The sequence below is a fragment of the Zootoca vivipara genome, chromosome 2 (assembly GCF_965207765.1).
Source record: "Zootoca vivipara chromosome 2, rZooViv2.hap1.1, whole genome shotgun sequence".
Taxonomy (NCBI): Eukaryota; Metazoa; Chordata; class Lepidosauria; order Squamata; family Lacertidae; genus Zootoca; species Zootoca vivipara.
In genome coordinates, this window is record NC_142584.1 from 55,239,051 (window position 1) to 55,260,610 (window position 21,560).

The 21,560-nt window shown below is 42.4% G+C and overlaps 1 protein-coding gene across 8 annotated transcripts in view; it reads left to right on the forward strand.

Moving 5' to 3' along the window:
• The window catches only part of JADE2 (jade family PHD finger 2), a 153,326-nt gene that overhangs the window by 37,620 nt on the left and 94,146 nt on the right, over window positions 1–21,560 (forward strand). For all 8 annotated transcript variants that reach the window (XM_035105461.3, XM_060271668.2, XM_060271672.2 and 5 more), the window contains one exon: window positions 15,757–15,914. In XM_035105461.3, the coding sequence (XP_034961352.2) occupies window positions 15,757–15,914 (158 nt within the window). The remainder of the gene's footprint in view (window positions 1–15,756; window positions 15,915–21,560) is intronic.

Genomic DNA, 21,560 nt, shown 5'->3' on the forward strand with positions numbered 1-21,560 from the left:
AACGCCATTGGAAATGCGATTTCCCATAGGAATGCATTGGAAACGGAAAAAAGTCGAAGCAAGCCTATCTAAAAATTTGTAAGTAAAAAAATCCCTATCTAAAACCGCTGCGGTTTCCCCCCCGTATGTCGAGACATTCGTAAGCGTGCGGCCATTACTCCCATTCGTAAGTCAAAAAATTTGGTTGTTGAGTCGTTTGTAAGTCGAGGTACCACTGTAACATCTAGTTGAACTTTTTTTTTTAAGAGCACTTTATATTTGGGCAGGTATAGCCATAGGATGGCTTCCAATTCTGTGGCTCTATAAGTTGCTTATGAAAAGCAAGACGGCAGCCTTTATGATATTTGTTTATGATTATTCTTGTTATCTCAGGTTCACACAATCAAAGTATTTCCTCCGTCTTGAACTGAAACCTGTGATTGGTTATTTGAGCTCCAAGAAGTAAGGAGTCATGCTGATTGGGTTATTTTTTGTTATGGCTGTGGCTAATATATGGGGCCATTGCTTCCTATTGATTCAAGGCTTTTAATTCTTCAGAAGCATTTAAAAAGAATACCAACCCACCTTCCTGTGTGGGCAATAAATAAGAACCTTTGCAAATAGCATGTTGAAACACACTTGTGGTGATTCGATTCAGCCTCTGCCAGTCTCGGGAGCTCAGAGGAGTGGAAATGACATATATTTCCATTGAGCTGATTTTTAATGACAGTATTTATCATGTTAAAGCAGTAGCCGATGCAGAACCAATAACTCAGAAGGACAGATTGCCAGTCCAGCACCTGCAACACTTCCTAATGCAGGGTTTCTTACTGGCTTCGGAAGTTATAGATGTTTGCTGTAGGTTCTTTGGGAGCAGGAACTTTTCTCTGGGTGAATGAATTCTCCATTCACAAACTGTGTGAGGCAAGAAGAGTTCTGAATGGATGACACAGAGCTGATGAATGGCACTACGGGGGTGCCAAGTATGGGGTGCTCTGGGTGCCTGAGCACCCCCCAATTTTTTTGTGGGTGCTCAGCACCCACAGCACAGGGCCCCCACAACTTCTGAGGTCGTGCAAGGCCTCAGACAGCATTTCTGAGGCCTCAGAGATGCTTTCTAAGGCCTTCTGAGGTTTCAGAACCTGACTTCCGGTGCCACTGGAAGTCAGGTTCCAAGGCTGGGGGTGGGCGTGACATCATACGCTGGGCACCCATAACACTGGGGCCCAAGTTGGCTCCCCTGGTACACCATAGGCTTTATTAGAGCAACCAGTTGGCAATTCACCCATCAGTCAGTACAATGGCCCTAATCCAATTAAAGTTGGTGGTGCCAAAGTCCCATTGAAACCAGTGGATGGAACATATGGACTAACTTAAGTCCCGTTCCTTTCAGTAGAACTTAAGGTCAAAGGGTTATATCCAATGGAATCCCCTCAAAGACAAAAGGCTTATTGATCCAGTGGCAGCAAAACACAGAAGGGAAGTGGTGTAAGCTGATTCCTCCTCTCCCTGACAGTTCTACCTGCCTTTGGGAGTGGAAGTGCAAGGGGGCTACAGGATTGAGGGCGAATTGCCAAAATATACACTCCCTTCCCATTGCATTAATGGGAGCTACCACTGCATCGGCATTGGAAGGACAGATTGTGAATCTGAGGCTCCAATACTTTGGCCACCTCATGAGAAGAGAAGACTCCCTGGAAAAGACCCTGATGTTGGGAAAGATTGAGGGCACAAGGAGAAGAGGGCGACAGAGGATGAGATGGTTGGACAGTGTTCTCGAAGCTACGAACATGAGCTTGAACAAACTGCGGGAGGCAGTGGAAGACAGGACTGCCTGGCATGCTCTGGTCCATGGGGTCACGAAGAGTCGGACACGACTAAACAACAACAACCACTGCATCAAACAGTTTTCAGCTGCTATCTTGGCAGCTGTCATCAACTGAGTTTACTATTAGCAGAATCTGCACATTGGAACTCCCTGATTATTGACACCAGGAGAAAATATACATAAAGAAGAAAATCAGGGGAAACATAAATAAAATACAGCATCTTCACAGACAGGGGAATAAAAGTAATACAATACAGTGTTGTGTGAACAATTAGTTTATCAAACTTAAATTTATATGTGTGTTCACAGGCTTGTCAGATAAATAAAAAAGATAATAGCATTGCTTTCTATGCTCTCTTTTCTCAGTTTTTTTTCTAAGCAAAACTGTTTTCTGTTAAGACTAATACCTCAGACCAGAACATGTTCACACTATCTAGACCTTAGTTTCTGGCCACACTTCTTAGTTTGGAAATGAAATGAAATCATACTGTTCAACAAGGAATTTTTCCTTTGTACTTCTTTGTCCCCTTGGATACTTTATTTATTTATTTATAGGAAATTTCTCCTAGGAGGACAATTTGCCATACAGGTAACTCTCAACTTACACACATATAACTTGTGCGCATTCAGCTTGATGTGCTTGACAATTTGGGGGGAGGGGAGGAAAGGGGGTGGGTGTCCATGGAAAAAGACTTTGGCCCTCCCACCTGCCATTGAACCCAGTGTGTATTGGCTTAACATGCTGTCCGCAGAACGTAACCCCCGTGTAAGTTGAGAGTTGCCTATTCTATTCTAAGCTGATCAAGGGTCTTCCAGAATTTTTCTACATATGACCATGCCAGTGCTAACAAATACAAAATGATTCCTTTGTTTAGGTCTACCTCCTCCTTTCTGTATAAAAATCAGTAGAGCTAAATAAAGAGGAATAGCAGTCTATTTAATGAGAACTCTCATCTGTGCTGACAAAAAGGTGGTTTAGACCCCTGCCCCATTCCATTGCTCCTCTAGTGGTGTTCCAATTAAGTTCTCACCAGAGTCTCTGACTCTTGAGTGGAACCAAAAGAGGCATCAATCAATATTTCACATGATAAAGAGACCAAGCCCTTTACAGGCACATTTGCATCTTTATTTATTTGGCTAAATTGGATTAATTACATAGTGGCACCCCCCTTTTTTGTGACCTCAGTTGGCAACCCAAGAGCCAAGTGTGTCTTGGTTGTAGATAATGTCTTGCATAGAAGTCCAACAGAGTGTATAATTGATGAGACTGTGTAACTGATGAGGCTATATATTAAATGATCTGCTATTATATTTGAACAAGAAATGGCACTGCAGTAGGATAACTGGGGCCATTCCCAATGCCAAGTGTCTCACCCATTTGATCCATATTTTAAATGTTGTCGATGTATAAGCATTTTTGAAGAAGTGTAAAGAACCAAAATTTTGTTTGCACAATGAGAGGGTGCTGTGTGTCCTCTAACTACATCCCTTATCTATACCCGTTGTTCATTCTCATTCTCTATTAGCAAAGGAACCATGTTGACATGTTTCCAGTTCATAAGTTTATTTTTCTAGCCAAAGGCCATGACAAACTTTTATTAGGTAATAGTATTAATAAAATAATACAGAACATACATCCATAATATAAAAATCCATAGGATAACTAAGGCTTTATGCATCTCTGACAGCTAAAATTCTGTTATTTTGCCTTTTAAAAATCCAGCTTGCCAACACCCGTGATGTAAGAGAGAAGTTTCCAGAGACACCAGAAACTGAAATCCAGCTTGATTTCAGATTAAACCTCCAAATCACCACAACGATTTATAGTGATTTTCCTGTTGCTTTTGCAGCCAGTGCATAGATGGCCACTCTCTGTGCTACGAAGCTACTATTTTCCTTCAATAGAAACAAAATCCTTTCTGCTGGGCTGTGCCTGCTTGCTTGTGTGAACAAGGGTTTCAGAAAGTGATCTCTTGGATCTCTATATGAGGGGCAGTCTAACAGATAATGAGTGATGTATTTTACCTGAGGTTGACCACAAATACAAAGTCTGTCTGAGTATGTTATAGCGGCCATCCAATGCTGCAGTGGGTGTCGCTTGGAAATGCAGCTCAATAAAGGCATTTCTTAAGGAAACTGGTGAGAGTTCGGTCAGATAATGAGCTCTAAAATGCTCTGTTCTCAGGAGTGGATACCAGTGGGGGAAACTGGTGTTTGTAATTAATTGTAGGTTCCTTCTGGATTCCATCCAGAAGAGACAGTCCTTTAGTTGACACTTATTCAAGGTCAAAATAGAGCTCATTTCTGAAAAAATAAGAATACAAACATCTTGACAATCTGCTTCCCAGAGTTGGTTATCGCCTGATTCTATATAGCACAGTACAGGAAAATTCTCAATAGGCATAGTAGCAACTTTTAAAATGTACTTCAGCTGAGTGCAGTCCACTTTTGCCTTGATTGTTAGACTGGACTCAGTACTCATATCCCTGATGGTAAAGCTTCTGAAAAAAAAGGAGTGCCAGGACTGCCTCAAGCAAAGCCAAAATAATGCAGCCCAACTCTCGTTGGGGCAAAATTTCCAAAGGTGTTCGTGGCACTATCCACACACTTAATTCCTGCCTTCTTCTGTTCCTTTCCCCTCATGGTGCCAACATCTGCAGCTGATCTCTTTGCCGAAATACATGGCAGAAGCAGTCTTGGCTTCAAATGCTATCTTCCATACCTTCCATACTCTGCTTTCTTCTCCAGAAATTTGTTACATAGAGAAGGCCCTCCTGTGCAACTAATTTCTGCTTGGGGATGTCCTTGTTGTCTTTTGCCCAGTGGCTAGGAAAAGGCCAAAATAAACTGGAGCCAAAAAAAGCTGATTAACCTATCATATTCCTGACCAGTTTATCATTCTATTAAATTAGAGGTGTATCCCTTTAAACATTTCTCATTGTTTGAAGAAGCAATTAACATCTTCCAAGCAGATCAGTGGAACTGGTGTTGCTAAGCAGCAGAACTTTAAAGATAATTTGTCAATTTCTGCAGAAGGAAGAAAATAATAAACAGTCCTATTGAGAGAAAATTGCTCGTTTTCCAGTGTGCAACTTTCCCTCCACCACCAGGTCTTCAGTTCACCATTGCTCAATTTATTCTTTATTTAGCTTCTATAAATAATTCGGAATTGAGTGGAATGATTGAGTCTTTTCCCAAACGCTAATCCTAGATAATTTGAAACAAAAGGGGGGAAATGTTCAGATTACAGTCTGAGTATATTAGCTGTTGGTAGCTTTCCAGACCACTGCTGTGGTTTCTTTTAGGCTTTTCTGCAGCATTCTATCACTTCTAAAGGGCCCTAGTTTGAACATTCATAATTTTGTGCATTTCCAGCTCCACATCAGAAGAAGTATCATCATCACTAGAGTGGTGGCACACTTCCTTGTCTTTGAATGTGGGAAGCTTATCTCTTAAGAGGGGCACTAAACAAGTGAGGTAGCAATATTACAAATCAAGGCTGTGCATGCCTTTCCATTTTCAAGGAAATAGATGCAGTCCTTTGGTGTAATATTAGAACTATAATCTACTGTCTCAGTCCCGATATGAAAAGCCAGAAGAGACAGCTTGGGAGTAGGGGATGCTGGGAAAGGATAAGTTAGTGAAGTAAAAAGCAAAAGCTTGCTACCTGTGTGGATGTTCAGGTGAGATATTTGTCGCAAACATCTGTTCTGGATTCTACAAGCTCTCTTGGGCTTTGATACCCTGCGACTGTTGTGTGTTTTCCGTTCAGTCCTGGCTCACCAGGTAGTCAAAGCCTCGCACAGCTCTGTATATGTAAGCTCAGCAAAGAAGACGCTGCCAGAGGCTGCAGCAGGTGAGAACATGTGTTCAAATGCAGAGAAGCCATGACCCCCATTAAAGCCACCCTGGCGACATAGAATGAACTAAATAAGTGGTGCTAGGTAGCTGCTGGAAATCAATCAATCAATCAAACAAACAAACAAACAAACAAACAAACAAAAACCCCAACCAACCAACCAACCACCACATTTCATTTTTATGGTAAGGAGCTTGCTTGCAAAACAACAAGATTCCTTTCTCATCTAGGCATATGTCAAGGAGAAGGTGCGTCCACCCGCTGCTACAAAAGAACCCCAAAGTGATTGATTTTTAATGCTTGATCTTTAATGCTTGATCTTCACTGCCTGTGTGCCTGCGGCATGGAAGTTGGGGGTGGGGAGGGCGAGAGAGAGTGAGTGAAGAGGGAGGGGGACTGCAATGAAAGCAGCAAACTGTCAGGTAGCTGACTGTCAATTAAGCGAACTGCTCTTCATTCATGACCTTCCGTTAGCCCACCCTCCGCCGAAAGGCCTCCAGATGGTGGGGAGGGTAAGGAGGAAAAGCACTTTACTGCAACAATAACAGATTACGGAGGCACGCTTAACTCTGCTGACATTTGGTCTGTGAATGAAATCTTTCCCCTTTGTAGGGGTTCATTGGGTGGGAGTTCAGACGCTGCTTGGATGGGACAATATAAGCAGATAGACAGCCAGATTAGATGGAGTTAGCTTTTATGTCCTGATCCCCTATTAAAACTATTTGGGTGATTCACGCCATTGAAGATTCCCATCTGTGGTTTTCTTTCTTTCTTTCTTTCTTTCTTTTGCATGGACTCTGCAAACAGTATCAGCCCCCAAGTGCTAATGCATTATATAGTGCCCAACAGCTTGCCATTTAGTTCTGTTGGGAAAATTTCATTTTTGTAGTGCACGCCTCTGCAGTCACAAGTGAAAACATAGTACTGGTTGTATGGATTTCTGGCTTCCATTTCCAATTTCCTTCTACCACATCTTAGAACAAGACAGTGTTTCTCTCTTGTAACAATTTCCAGAGGGGTTAGCCGTGTTAGTCACTTGCAGCAAAAACCGAAATGAGGGGAGAAAAACACAATTTCCCTTTGAACTCGCTGTTTACAATTCCTAACCACCAGCAGCCTCCAACCATGTGTACAGATAGATCCTGTAACTCAGGATAACACTTCATGCATCTGATAATGTGGACTGTATTCCATAAAAAATCTTTGTCTTTAAGGTACCACAGGATTCTTTGTTGTTTTCTCTCTTGTGCTCCAGTACTTACGTTTCACTGATATTTCATTGATGATAAGGTGCCAGCCATTGCATACCCAGATTTACTAGTATCTCTGTTCATAGACACCTATAACTTAGCCTGACATGAAGCCCTAAACTATCCACATGAGAATACTCTGTTTTATGTTGAGTTTAATACACTGGGTGCAAATTCTGTGTTTTATCGATGGTAGGTAGAAATGGGTTAGGGTTGGTTAGGCATCTTTATGTTGAAGCTATCTGGGATGCTGGTGTTAAGGGCTTGGCAGAGCTAGGAACTCAAGGTTTGCATCAGCAGGACTATCTTGGATGGTTTCAGGACCATGGCTAGAGTGCCTATAATATTCTCTGACAGGCAGGTAACACCGACCATGTTTGCACAATCAGATCTTTGTTTAATAAACAAAAACAAAATGCTCACAAGGCCATGGTTTAGTGTGAAGTTTGAAAGTGTCTCAAGTAACATGAGAGCAGAGAGCAAGAGCGTACTTGCGCAGGGTGCAGAGCTCAAGGGAGCAATGCATTTAAGCAAAGCAAAAGCCATTCCGGATTCCTGCAGGCAATCCCTTGCTTGGAAGCAGGGGGAGGCAGAGCTCCCCTTAACTTAAATCACTACAACTTAAACCATAGGATACTTGAAATGTCACTCCTTCTTATTGTTTAAGTTGTAGTATGTGATTCTCAGTTAGCATGCTTTAAAAATGGGAATAAACAGATTCATAGATTATAAGTATGTCAATTCCTCTTAGGCATGATAGCTATAAATGGAACCTCCATGGCCAGAGGCATCCATCTATTGGATGCTGGGAACAATAATCCGGGAGGTGAGGAGAGGGCATTGCTTCTGAGTCTCCCTCAGGGTATCTGATTGGCTGCTGTTGCACACAAAAAGGTAGACCAGACTGCGTCACATTGCTTTGCTTAAGCTGTTGTATCATGCTCAGAAGCATTGCTGCTTGCTGCTTGTTTTCAGTACCAGTTTTGCACTGATGGGGAGCTTCCAATGTTAACTTTTTAAACCGACGCTGTTGGCTAAACCTGCTGCCCTAAATCCCTGCCCTGTTCCACAGTTGTTTTTGCTTGTGTCACTTACTGAAGAAGCTGCTCTTGCCAAGGTTTCAAAATGCCCATTTTCTGGACAAAGCTAAGAGCTTCTCCCGTGTCTTCTTTCTTCTTGGCCTCTCCGCCACTTCCGGAGCCTATCAGTCACGTCACCCTCTGATTCCTCTCTTCTTCAGGCTGTCCTCCGAAAACTCTTCCTGTCTCTCCAACTGCCTTTTATTTGGTCAATTTTGTTTGGTTCTTTCATTCCCCATGGGAGCTCTAGAGAACTTAGCCTTTGTTTCCCTCCACTTCTCACTCTATATTTATCTTCAGATGTTTTCTGTTCCTCCCTTTATGTTGAGGAGTCTCCAGTCTGCATTTCTACCCCTGCCTCTCTCATTTGTCACTATGGCTGGAATCCCCACATGTCCACAAAGGACCGAGAGGGCCAGCTCTTTGCCTGCTGTTTTTAACATGCAAGTTCCCACTGCAGAAGAGGAAAGCTACTTGTTAACACTAAATAACAGCTTGATTCTTGGACAGTGGGAATTTCTGGTGCTTTTGCCCTGAAGTCAACTCTTCCATTGTGAACCACCCTGGGATGTTCAGATGAAGGATGGTATACAAATTTAATAAACAACAACTCCCATCTTTCTTCATGTCACGCTGCCCATTGAAATTCAACACAGCAAAGACAACATTCCCAATCTTTTTAGCAAATCTGTTTCCTCTCCTTGGGGTTTTTTTTGGGGGGGGAGGGGGTGCCGGGGGCGTTGGTTATTGTCAGAGATACTTTGTAGTCTCCTTCAAGCAGCCCTGGTCCTCTCTCCATCCTTCACTTCCAATATTGATGCTGTTTCTTGTTTCTTTGTTTTAGGTCTTTAAAATCCTGAAGCATTTAAAGGAGGCTTTCCAGGGATGGAGAGAAAAAGAGCAAGGTTTAAAATGGGCATAAAATGCTGCCATTAAACCACATCCAATATATGGGCAGGCAGATTGTCATGGTCACCAATCCTAATAGATATGCAGCGCTTAGCAAACTAGGCATCTGGTGGAGGCTTTGCTTTATCTTGTTTGCTCTGTCCCTTTAGGAGATAGTCACTTGGCAATACTCAGTAACTTAAAACCACCTCTAGCCTGATATAGTGACAGAGAATAGCAAACACATGGAATGTATTTCTAAAAGGGCAACAGTGTTCATTATGTTTTAGAAAAAAGTCCTAGATTAGCATTGGGCTTCCTTTCCTTTTTTATTAGCTGTCGTATTGCCTGATAACCAGATATGCAAAACTGCAAGGATTCTGACATCTTTTGCAAATCCTGCCTTGTGTTTAATTAGCATTTATCTTAATCTCATTTTAATTTTTTTTTCACACCCAGCAGCGCAATCAAATGCTACTGCGGCATTTTTTTTTAACAATTATGTTATGTTGGCAGATAGAGACTTCAAGGAAGCTGACCTTTCTCAAGCCCAGACTTATAAAAGAGTAGGCTGTTAATTATGTTTTTATTGGAAGATGCATCCCGACTGCGTCTGGGCAGTCCAGCTTTGCTCTGTTTAGATGGGGTTGGAAATGTTCTCCAAACAAATGTGGTGGACAGAAAGAGCTGCTGGTGTGGAAAGAGGGGGCCCTGACTTTAGAAGAAAAGGTTGCTTATGTTTTTGTGCTTTAGCTTTAATTGGGTTATCAGCTGCAGCTTCAAGGCTTAAACGAACTGACCTAAATATTAGATCTCTGTTGGGGTTAAATGTTCCCCCTTCCTATAAAGATTTGGTTTCCAAAGTAACTTCTGGAGCGTTTTAGCTCTGTGTTGAAAGTATAAAACTGCCTTTGAATCATTTATTACTGTTCACGCTGAGCAGTAGTTAGGTTGTCGAAAATAAGCACTCAAAACAAATTAAAAGGCATCTGAAGAAAACACCTGATCCATCTCTGTCCTCATGTAAGATCAGAGAAGTTGCTAGAGAGAGACTGATTAGAGCCGGTGGTATTTGAGTATTATTGCCAGTTTTGTAGATTATCATTTCAGATAATAACATATAGCAGAAGGAAGGCAAAATTATCCATTTTCATTTACAAACGATCCTTTATTCCCTGAGAAGCGGGACTGCTGTAGTTAAATCAAAAGCTAATTCTTGATAGAAAAGCATTATTTGCCATGATGGAATTGTTGTTCTTGTTGCTGTTAGGATGTTATTTCTTTTACCCTCACAGTGTACATTAGGGGAATCTATAGAAGGAAAATAGGAAGGAGATGCTGAGTTCAGTCACTCAATGGGGGGTGAAATATTCTCATGAGAGCAAGACTCAGCATAGATCTTGGTGTTGCAGTTTCATGCGTCACTGAGAATCTGGTTGGGTTTGGCTGCAGACTCTCTACATATCAAGAAAGACAATGGCTACCATTTTGTTACTATTCCCACCCTTTCTCTGAATAACCTTTCCCCTTTCTATCCCCCCCCCCAAGATGATAATCCCCCATCCTTCTAAGAGAAAACAAAACAATAAAATACATGTATATTTTAAAGGCCACTTTGAATTACCTTTGAGTTATTGTAAAAGAAAAGTGACTAATAAGTGCTAATAATAATATTATATCTTAAGACAAGATGGTGATGTGATTTCAGGGAGGTATATTTTGTGGCAAACAGGAGTCCTTTCAGTCTGGGCCATTTCAGAAGCAAATATAAATTATGCAGTCAACAAAGAGCTGCAGAACATCACAGCTTTGTGACAAGTGTAGTTGCTTGAGTCACCAACGAAAAGGCAATGTGTGAAGTGGTCTTTCTTCAAAACAAGGTTTGCTGTAAAAGAAAAAAAGAAAAAACATTTAAGCTTGTAGACAGGTAAGAGCACTTCCATTGTGTCCAGTAGCGGCAGAATGTTCCTGGGTATTACTACTCGGAACTAGGAGCATTCTTTCCAGCTTGCTAAGAGGCCTCACTTCTGGGAGAAGAGACAAAGACCTTTCCTTAGCTCAACAGATACAGTGTTGATTCATACAAATACCAGCCAGGAAATCCCCTACTCATGGTGGAGGTAAACTCCATGCACATGCTTACCACCACAGTATGCACATACATCTAGTTCCCTGTGAGCCTTCTAGCTTGAAAACAGCGTATAAAGTTTGAATAAATTGGGCAGCATGTATATTTACCTGTATTGGTTCACAAGTACACCTGGTGCAGATGTTATGGATGCTGGAATCATGTTGTTGGGGTCTTGTAACCCACCACTTACAAGGAGTTCCCAAGGCTGATAAATATACGAACAAGTTTGCCTTCAGGACCACGCTAAAATGTGGGCTTTCAAAATTTCCACTGGTGCTTGTACACACTTCTGTCTCAATCAGGTCATGCAGAAAAGTTAAGATGGGGGAAGTCAGAAAGCGAAGAAGCTTCCACTTCTCCTAGAAACCACCTGCACCTCCTTGATTTAAAGATCCTTTTGAATTATGGTGCTAGAGGAGACTCTTGAAAGTCCCATGGACTACAAGAAGATCAAACCTATCCATTCTGAAGGAAATCAGCCGTGAGTTCTCACTGGAAGGACAGATCCTGAAGCTGAGGCTCCAATACTTTGGCCATCTCATGAGAAGAGAAGACTCCCTGGAAAAGACCTTGATGTTGGGAAAGATGGAGGGCACAAGGAGAAGGGGACGACAGAGGATGAGAGGGTTGGACAGTGTTCTCAAAGCTACGAACATGAGTCTGACCAAACTGTGGGAGGCAGTGGAAGACAGGAGTGCCTGGCGTGCTCTGGTTCATGGGGTCGGACACAACTAAACAACAACAACAACAGATTTAAAGACAGAGGGTGGGATTCACCTGCTCTCTCTCTCCCCCCCCCCCCCCGTGCCCCCTGAACCTCCAGAACAGCAGGGGAGGGGAAGAGGGGGTTGTTTTGCCAGGCAGGCTGATATGCTTGCACAGGCGGGACATTTGTAACAGCATGACATTGAATTCTACTCAGAGTATTTATGTAAACCTGGGACACTTTTTTTCCAGAGGGTTTACTCTGTATTTACTAGTAATGTACTAGAGTGCCATGGATTTGTAGTATTCATAAATAGGAATACAAGCTGAGTTATCACCAGCTTGTAAGAACCACCCTAATTATTATAAGTAGTATATGAACTCTCATGAACTTCCTGAAGGCGTAGTCTAAAAAAGTAAATGGTGACCTGAGTTACCCAGGCTAGAAACATTTGCCTGGTTCTGTGCCAGCATTCGAGTGCCACACTCTCCTTAACAGGTGGGTGAAACACAATCATCTCAGCTGAAAGATATCTAGCAAGACCTGATATGACTTTCTGCTAGCCTTCTGTAGGCTGTACAACAATTGTGCCATGAGAGTTAAACTGGTCAGTTTTTTGTGTTTCTGATCATTAGTAGATTATATGGTTGGGGTCTTTGGCTGCTGTAAACTAATTACTGGCATTTTTCTTGACAATGCTACAATTAGATTGGTCCTTTTCCAGTTTGCTTTTGGCATAAACCCAATGGAGAGTCAAGAAGCATGCTTGTGTCATGCTTAGTTCTGATACCAAGGCAATGCAGCCTTTAGTTTTGTGGGGTTGCTATGTTCTAATCCTTATGTTTAACAATCCAGCATCTTTATGGTTGCTGAATTGGGCTCTGATTTGAAAAAAAGAATGCTTTCTAAAGATCCAGGTGTGTGGGGGGGGTGGTTTGTTTGTTTTTTGCTGACCTGCCTGCAATGATATATAAAAGAGTAACATGTATGGGAATCAGGTGGCTGCAGTTACAGTGCTGCATTTATCTGGAACAGCCATTCAATTACAAGAAAGAAAACATCAACATGCCCTAGGAAAGGCTAGCACAGTGGAAAACCTGAGTCATTTCAGTTGCTAAATTAGTTTTAAATTAAATGTTTCTGAGGCCGCTGTACTAAGTTCACCCATTGTCTGGAAGAAGGACAGCGTTTGGACTTTTGCTCAAGCAACCAGCGGCTTCCATATTAATGTGGGGTGCCATATGAAACCTGGATCACCTATTCATCCTCTGATTTACACAGAAGTAATAGATGGAGTAACTTTTCATTTGATACATGCCAATTTCAAATCATGCTCAGAGTTCTGTTTATTTTTATTTTCCTTAATACAGTCAAGGAATAAAGGCAATGAAAATAAAGAGAAAGATCAGCAACGGAGCATAGCAATTTGCAGTGCAGTATCATACAGTTAAAGTAAATACAACCAGAACAAAACTAAAAGAAGGAAGCAGTGGGTGGTGGGAGGAATAAAAGCAGGGGGGGGGGAATAGGTCCTGGCAGAACCTGCTGGCCGTGTGCTTCCTTCAAACAGTTTCCAGTGCAACTCCAAAATGTCCACGTGTCTGTTCTCTTTGTGCCACCTGCTGAAGGTAGATTTTTCCATATGGTGCCAGAGTAGATGACCTTCTGACCTCTGAGTGATTGTGGGTGTGGTAGGAGTGGAGAGAGATACGCTCTTTCCACTAGTCTTTGGGCCAGCAACAGGGCGTGCAAAGTCTAATTACGTTGCTCGCCTGTCAGGACCCACAACACTGCAGGACAACTGAACATAGCATGGGCATCAAAGAATTTTGGGGATTTTCCTAGGACCAAAGTAATATGGATAATCCCCTCAGGACAGAGATCAGTCTGGGTGGCATGTTCATTTTTATCTCAGGAACCTTGCCCCACAGACTCGGGGGGGGGGGGGAACATTTCCACCATTCCTAGTCACACTGTATTTCCTTGATTATATGTATAAGTTTGCAGTTGACCACGTTGCTGCTATCTCTGGGAACTAGAATTCCCAGATATGCTAGTTCAGCAGGACACAAACCGAAATTCCAAGCCTCGTAAAAACTGTGGGGCAGGACATCATCAAGGGATACAAGTTCTGGTTTGGACCAGTTCATGCTGTATACTGACAGGTGTCCAAAATAATGGATGAGAGTTGTCAGTAAGTGACACAGGCTCAGTGGCATTCGTTTGAACTGGAAATGCTGTCTACCTCACCATAGAGGACATGGGCACTAGCTTTTTAGATTTCTTCCTCTGGCATCTCACTGCTGTTTTTGTTCCCTTGCTATCTATTAGTGTCAAGGAGGAAGGGATTGAGTGACATTCAGCTGAATATTCCTCCCCCCCCCCCCCGACCCATTTGATGAGCAGTGTGGCAGCCTTAGTTTGGACATTCCTCGTTCTTCAGTAATATCAGAACGTATGGCAGGGGGTTGGACTGGATGGCCCTTGTGGTCTCTTCCAACTCTATTATTCTATATTCCCCTCTTTGCCTTTCCTTCTTGTCAAGCTTCTCCCGTTATTGGGATCGGATCGGATAGGCCTAACTGTTGGCTCAGTTGCGCTCTGTGTGTCCATTTTAGAGCATTTTGTTACGCTGTAGAAGTGTGTCGCTATGCATTAGTCTGACTGGGACACTGGAAATCCACACTTGGCCAAGAAGCCCTCTGGGTGGCCCTGAGGAAGTTGCTGTCTATCAGCGCAGACTTCTTAAAGCATCTCTCTGAACTCCCTAGAGAGCACAGGGGTGGGGCATCTCTTTCGGTCTTTGGGCCACATTCACTCATAGGCAACCTTCTGGGTTGCACTGCAGCAGCAGGTAGTGCCAGAGGCAAAAGTGGGCAGAGCAAAGGATGCAGCGCACCTCCGTACAGTGACTCTATTTCAGCCGTGTAAAGGCCACAGGGTTCTGTGCAAGCAAGAGGCATCATTGCAGTTCAATACATATTGCAGCCAAATGAAGGCACTTGAGAAAGACATGGAGCTGGGTATAAATTAATGAATCTACAACAAGTAACTACTGTATGAATTATTCTAATAATGGATGTTGGAGGGGGTTTTTTTTTAGATAAAGTCTTCATACTGGGCTGGAGGAAGACTATTCTTGACATTTAGTGATAATAACAACTGGAGACCCCCTTTTAGACTTTTTGTGTGGAAATTAAAATGAATGCATTTTGGGTGTCTGGGGTTGAAGATTGGGAAATAATGTGATGATAATAATTATGTGACAAAATATAAAGATGCATATTTCCAATATTTCAGCTGCTACTAGCACCACCAGTATTATTACTACTACTACTACTACTGTTAGCAAGAAGTCAAAATCCTTTATGCATCCAAGCTAAGAGTATGTATCTTTTGAGGAGCAACCCTGCTATTATTTGACTTTTTTTAAAAAAAAATCCCTGGAACAGTTCACAGCATGTATATGCTAAAGGAGATGACTCATCAGAGAAAACAGTTTCAATCAGTCAATCTTTGTGGGTTAGAGTGAATTGCTGGGAAATTTCAAGAAACTACACAGACAAGAAAACAAACAGAAAGTAGGGTTCAGTGAAGCTACCCTGAAGTACTAATTCCAGTAGTTCTCTCCACGAGTGAGACTGTGCTGACAAATGGATTCCTAGTGAAGCAAGTACCCATAAGTCCTCCTGGGATACAGTGACATTCCCTTCAGAAATTATTTGTTTTGCACTTCCAACTCTTCCTTCAGAGTAAATTGCACATAATTGGTTCCAAGTTTCCTTGACAGTGGTTCCTTTTGACAATATTCAGTACTGATGTAAGAGCTCAGCATGTACATAGGAGCTAACTTATTAGCCACATTTGCTTTTGTGTATCTAATAACTTCCCTTAATTATCTAAGGCCTGAAGAGGTTTCCCCCATATATACATGGCAGAGCCAGGTGGTAGACATGAATTTCTACTCCCAAAGGCCTAGTAGAGTGCCAAAGATGTGTCCTACCTCTCACTGTGCCAATCTCATCTTCTTCTCCAGGTATTTCGTACCGATCTGATAACAGCTATGAAAATCCCAGATTCTTACCAACTGAGCCCAGATGAGTACTACATCCTTGCTGATCCCTGGAGGCAAGAGTGGGAGAAAGGTGTTCAGGTGCCAGCAAATACAGAAACAATCCCTGAACCAGTGGTTAGGTAAGCCTGATCTTCTTCTGTTTGTGAGATACCTTCAGTTGGTTCCCCCCCCCCCTCAGAGAGTGCCATGTTCTGCCTCTTATGATTCAATGAGGAATCTTTACATGGTCCCAGTTGTATAGGGTAGTTGTATAGGGGCTAACTTTTCCTGTGGGAGTTAAGAGTCAGGCCCAATGTCACCATGTGGCATCCTCCAAAAGCTGTTATGGTATCAACAAACTGCTTTCTGATTTAGGGCTGTTTGATATGCCCGAGAGAATCTCACTTCTTCTTTGACTCACTTGGGTTCTGAGCTAGAAGGCAGAACCAGCATTAACTTAGCTGTGCTGCTGTTGGAATAGGATCAGTCCCAGCTTTAACCACTGCACCAGCAGAAATCGGATTGCAAGCATGACATGATTCAAAGGAGTTAGTGGTTAATGAGAGGGTTTATGTGCACCTGAAAAACTACCTTGGGTATAAATTTCCCTGAGGCGGCAATCCAAAACCTGCTTGCCTGGGTTAAGCCCAATTGAATTCAGGACTTGCTTGTTACTAGACATGGTTAGAATTGTGCTGTTACTTCAGATAATTTGAGTGGATTTTGGCAGCCAAAAGCCTACTGCTGGTTGCATTATATGGAATGCTGCTGGGGGATAATGAATCCCAGGCTATTGCTGTGTTTTCCACCCTCCTGATCTTTCCTGTTTTGATGGCTTTGCAAAGTCTCAGGACAACTATGGTAAGTTAAAGTCAAGTGTGTTTGAACATAAGCAATAAATGTCCCCCGTCTCACCAAATTCTGTTTTCAAAGATTTTCACAAGTCCATACTGGACAGAACTGCATTCTATCTCCCTGTTTTCAGAGTTTCTTTCAGTGATATATTATATAGCAGGGATGTCCTACAGGTTGATTGCAGGGTGTCCCTGGTCGATCCCGAGACCCCGATGCCCCCCCAAAAGCTCTACATCTTTGGCTCAGCCTCCCCCCCAAAAAAGCTCAACAACTTTGATGCCATTTTTTAAAAAGTGGGAATAAATCATAGTCTCTCGGAAGTTAGACGTGCCTGTTATATAGGGTCACTTGAACCTCTGAAATTGTTTTCCGTGTATTGCACATTTGACCACCCCCAGGAATGCATTCTTATAGAAACCATAATGCAGTCCAGGCTGCCTATAGATGCAGCTTCAGGGAAGTAATTCCCACAACAGTGTGCGGCCACAAGGGCACAAATTTCCACTGGGAATTGGCTTTTTCCTTGGACATCCTCTGACTCCTCATGGATGAGGCTGACTGTGAGACACCCCATGATTTTATTTTGAGAAGTATTGTTATCATTGGCACAACATACCTAAGTGAGTGGCTGGTGCTGAGAAGTGGTGTTGAATAGGGTTTTGCCTTCCCCTTTTCATGGTATATCTTGTAGAGCAGATGTTTATGGCTTGGTGCTGAGACTTTATGATAGAATACAACTCTTAAGTAAGTAATTGTTCAAGATTCTGCAAAAGAATTCTGGCAAAGAACAGTTCCAAACCCAAATCTCCCATCTCCTGGCATCCTTATTAGCCTCTTATTAAACGCTGAAGCCCGAATGGAGAAGGTCCTGTTTAAATTAATCAAGGCTGCTCTTGCACATGATGTACTGCAAAAGCAAATGACTTGCATTTGAGCAGGCTTTGGCCAATAATATCCCTGCCTCTGCATTTTGCCATTTCTTTTTTCTTTCCTGCGTCTTCTCAAGTCAACTTTGATATCGATATCAAAGATCCTGGGGCTTTCTGCACTTAAAAGATGTAATTCTGAAGCCCACTGTTAATCTGTGAAAATCAGTGCGTTGAAAGAGCTCAAGAGGATTTTAAGTGCATTAAGGTGTTTTCAGATTTCATGCAGGAAATTCCTCCCCGCCCCCCCCCAAAAGGATGGAAATATTTTAGTAAAGTCAATAACTGCCTGAAGCACAGCTTGTCCAGCAGTGACAGCAGCAACAGCTGTTGGTGGAGGAAAGTTATGAAATAAACTTTTGTGCACTCATCTCCTTCCATAAGGATTTGGGGAGGGTTGGGGGATGAATGACATGACTGGAAAACAACAAAACTTCAATGAGGAATCTAAACGCGTCCAAAATGGAAGCCATAAAAATGGAATTTAAAGTTTATTTAATCCTTAAAGAAATGCTGGGTGGAATATCTATTTTTACCAACTTTGATACACAACCACAGTCTGTAGTCGTAAATGTCCTGCTCTAGGGCTGAAGGTTGATTTTGGTGCTGTGTCAAGATGAAAAGTGATAGCTTGAAGTTGCCTGGGCCGGAGGTGCCTATTTAAAGACAGACTAAACGGATTCACTTTTTTTTTTTTGGCAAGTAGACTTTGCAGGCAAGCAGTTTGTTTAATGAGATCTTCTCTTTCACCCCACTGAGGAGATAGCCAAAGGCTCTGGACACAGCCCAGCACAGAAGTGGGCACCCATAAAGCCTTTGAAATCAAGGCTTAAATGTTCCTAACTCCATGTTGGACTGAGGACTCTGAATGATATACCGAGACCAAGGGATTGCATATGGAAGCTGTGCTGTACAGTGTTTCAAAGGGGAAGAAAAATGCTTTCGCATAAACCAAAAGCATTTTTCTTGAGTAAGGAAATGTGTCCTGTCCTAGGGCTGTTGTGCTTCAGGCTTCATTATTCCACCGTCTTTTCTGAACTAATTGAATCATCTGCCACACACTATCAAGCCATTGTTGGCATTTCACAATACCATCTGAAGAACTCTTGACTTTTGGCAAAGGTTATACAGTACTGAACCCATTTGCTCTGTCCTATCAGTTTTTCCGAGGTTCAAGCAATGGTTTCTGTAAACCAGGCACTGATTCTCTACACCAGTCATGGGTAGAACTAAGGTTTGCAGGTTCTATTTTTGACTGTTGTAACTAGAACCCCGAGATCCATCAACCAGAACTAGGTGCAAAATTATGGCTCAGAGGCCAGAGCCAGAAGCAAAGTGGTGATTAAGAGGTAGCCTCAATTAACTATTGCTCTCCATGAACCATACCTTTGAATAATCTCCATATGCAAGTATAAATCTATATCCAAAGTACTACAAAAGAGAGATTTCAATGTATTTGAGGGGATATCCTGTTTAGGGGCATTAGAAATGCCATTCTACTACAAATCATCCTACAATGTACTAGTAGATCCCATTGTACTTTTTAGCCACTCTTGTGCGGGTCAGTGGTCTGAGATGATGAAATGAGTTTGATGTGGGATACCAGCAGCGCAGCCTGGAAGCGTCCTGCACTTGGGAATCAGGTGATCTCAGATAGCCAGTCACATGCTTTTGCCTGCTGCAGTCATTCAGTGTGTTTAACCCATCACTTAGGGAGGCCACCTGAATCCCTTTCCAGCTCTAGAATGTCTGCCGCTGGTAGACCTGACCATCTCACATTACACAGGAGCACCTTTCACAGTTCTGCAGAACGTGGCCCTTCTCTGTTGGCTGTGGATAGGGTGCCACCCAGCAGAGTTCATCTGTACTTCTATCCCTTGCCTGCATCCATCCTTGCTCAGCCATCTGCACGTCATTCTAAATTAGTGAGTCGAAATGGAAACCACAGCTTCCTGTGTCAGTAATGCAGGTGCATCTAAAATGCCCATTATTTCCTGTCAAGTGGCCATTTCAGTTTGCAACTTCCTACATTTTCTCATAGGCTAAAAACAAAGAGTCCCACTTCCACAGGAACATATCAAGACAGCTTTTATCTCCTCAGCTAGGTTTCAAAATAAGGAGTGATTTTTCAGGAGTGTCGCTACCACCTTGTAAGTCTGTTGTATCTCAGTTGTGACCACATTTTAAGAATCGATAGCATAGCCACTTTGCCTTGCCATAAATGACGGTAGTTAGCACAGCCAATAGAGGGGACCAGGAGTGTGGAATATAAATAGTGACACTGACGGCTGTCTTTATGGCAGCAAACAGGAAGGAGGGACGGGGGATGTATGCATGTATTGTTCCTTCTCTGAATACCCCAGGTGTTTTCCACTTTCTGTCATATGCTAGATGATAGTCCCATTCAAAAGAGGAAGGCGGATTTCAAACACAGAGTTTATGACTTCTGGCTATAAACAACACTTTGCACGTTTCACTTTATGACAAAAGCATGCACCCTCAACATTCTGTACATGTGAGACCCTGGAAGTATGATTTCTGTTTTGTCCAAAAGCAGGCTTCAAATAAAAACTGAATTTATGGAGGGGTTTCAGACTCTCTGGAAATTTTCTTTCAGATGTTACAAAGTCAGTCCTGGTTAGCTGATTTTAGAACTGCTGTGGGGAGACTTTGTGATGTCTGAAACCACGTTTCCCCCATAAAGATGAAGTAGCTACATAGTTGGCCCTTGAACAGTTGCTCTAATCTTCTTTTTTCCAGAGTGACTACCCTGGGCCAGTTAAATAAGGAGCAGGTGCTTCAAGGCTTTACAAAGCTGCCCGTGTCTAAAAAATGAGTAGATTATTTGGATTGATTTTGTGCCATCTGAAAATAGTCACAAAACCCTCATGCCAAAGGAGCCTTGGAAAATCCCACATCTTACTTACAAGAGGGATTTGGCTACTCGTTAAAGAGGGATGGCTCTGCCATGCAACTTAGCAACTACTCCCCTTTTTTTCTGGAGTGTCCCCATCCCTGCAGTATACACACTTGGGGAGGTCCTTAAAGCTGTTGAAGTGACGGGTGGGGAATGAGGTAAGAATATGTGACTTACAGAACCTGTACATGAACAAAGTAGCAACTTTTTTTTTTTTACCAGTTATACCACATCCTTCCACTGCAACATTTGGAATCTCAGACCTTAGTGGTTGTCTTCCTCTTAATGTTTTCTTTTCAATTTGCTCAAATAAACAGCACAGATGACCTAATGCTTGCTCAAACAAAAATGGGCAATTGCCCCCTCTTTAAGGTCTCTTCATAATGGGACAGCATAAATGCCTCTCTGAAAGTGAAAATGAAAGCCGTGGGGTTTTAAGCCAGCAAGGAGACAAATGCCCTGTGTTCTGTTGTGCTAATGCTGTCATTCTTGACAGTGATTTACATTGGAAATTCCTAGAGGGGAAAAGAGCCATACCAAGGTCTGGAAGCCACAAACACAGGCAATAGCATGTCATGACACATTTAGGAAATAATTCCGCTACATGCCATAGACAAATAATCTTCCTTAGTTAGCAAATGTTTAGATGATGCACAGATAATTTTTTTTCCTGGGAGGGAAAGACGGAAGCAAGATAATTTCTCTGCCTGTTCCTCCTCCTCTCCCAGCAATGAAGTCATTGGCTTCTGAAAGGAAATATTATTATTTTTGCTTTTCTTTTCATCTTTCAGCTTGGGTATCTATAAACTGACAACCTACTTCCTCATTGCCTCTAGGTGTGCATGCCCCAGACTGAAAAATAGGTTGTGGGACATATTTCTAGTGCTCCTGAATTCTGAAGCACGGGGTAGGGAAGGCAAGAAGGGTTTATTTAAAACATGTACCCCAGATATATATTTTAAAATTAAGATAGTGAAAGCCCCCTTGAAACCACTTGGTCAAGACGTAAGAGTGCTTCCATGACTGTTGCTGATTACAAAGGAAGAAATGATTTCTTGATGGTTTTCTTGGGTCTGAGCCCGTTTGAT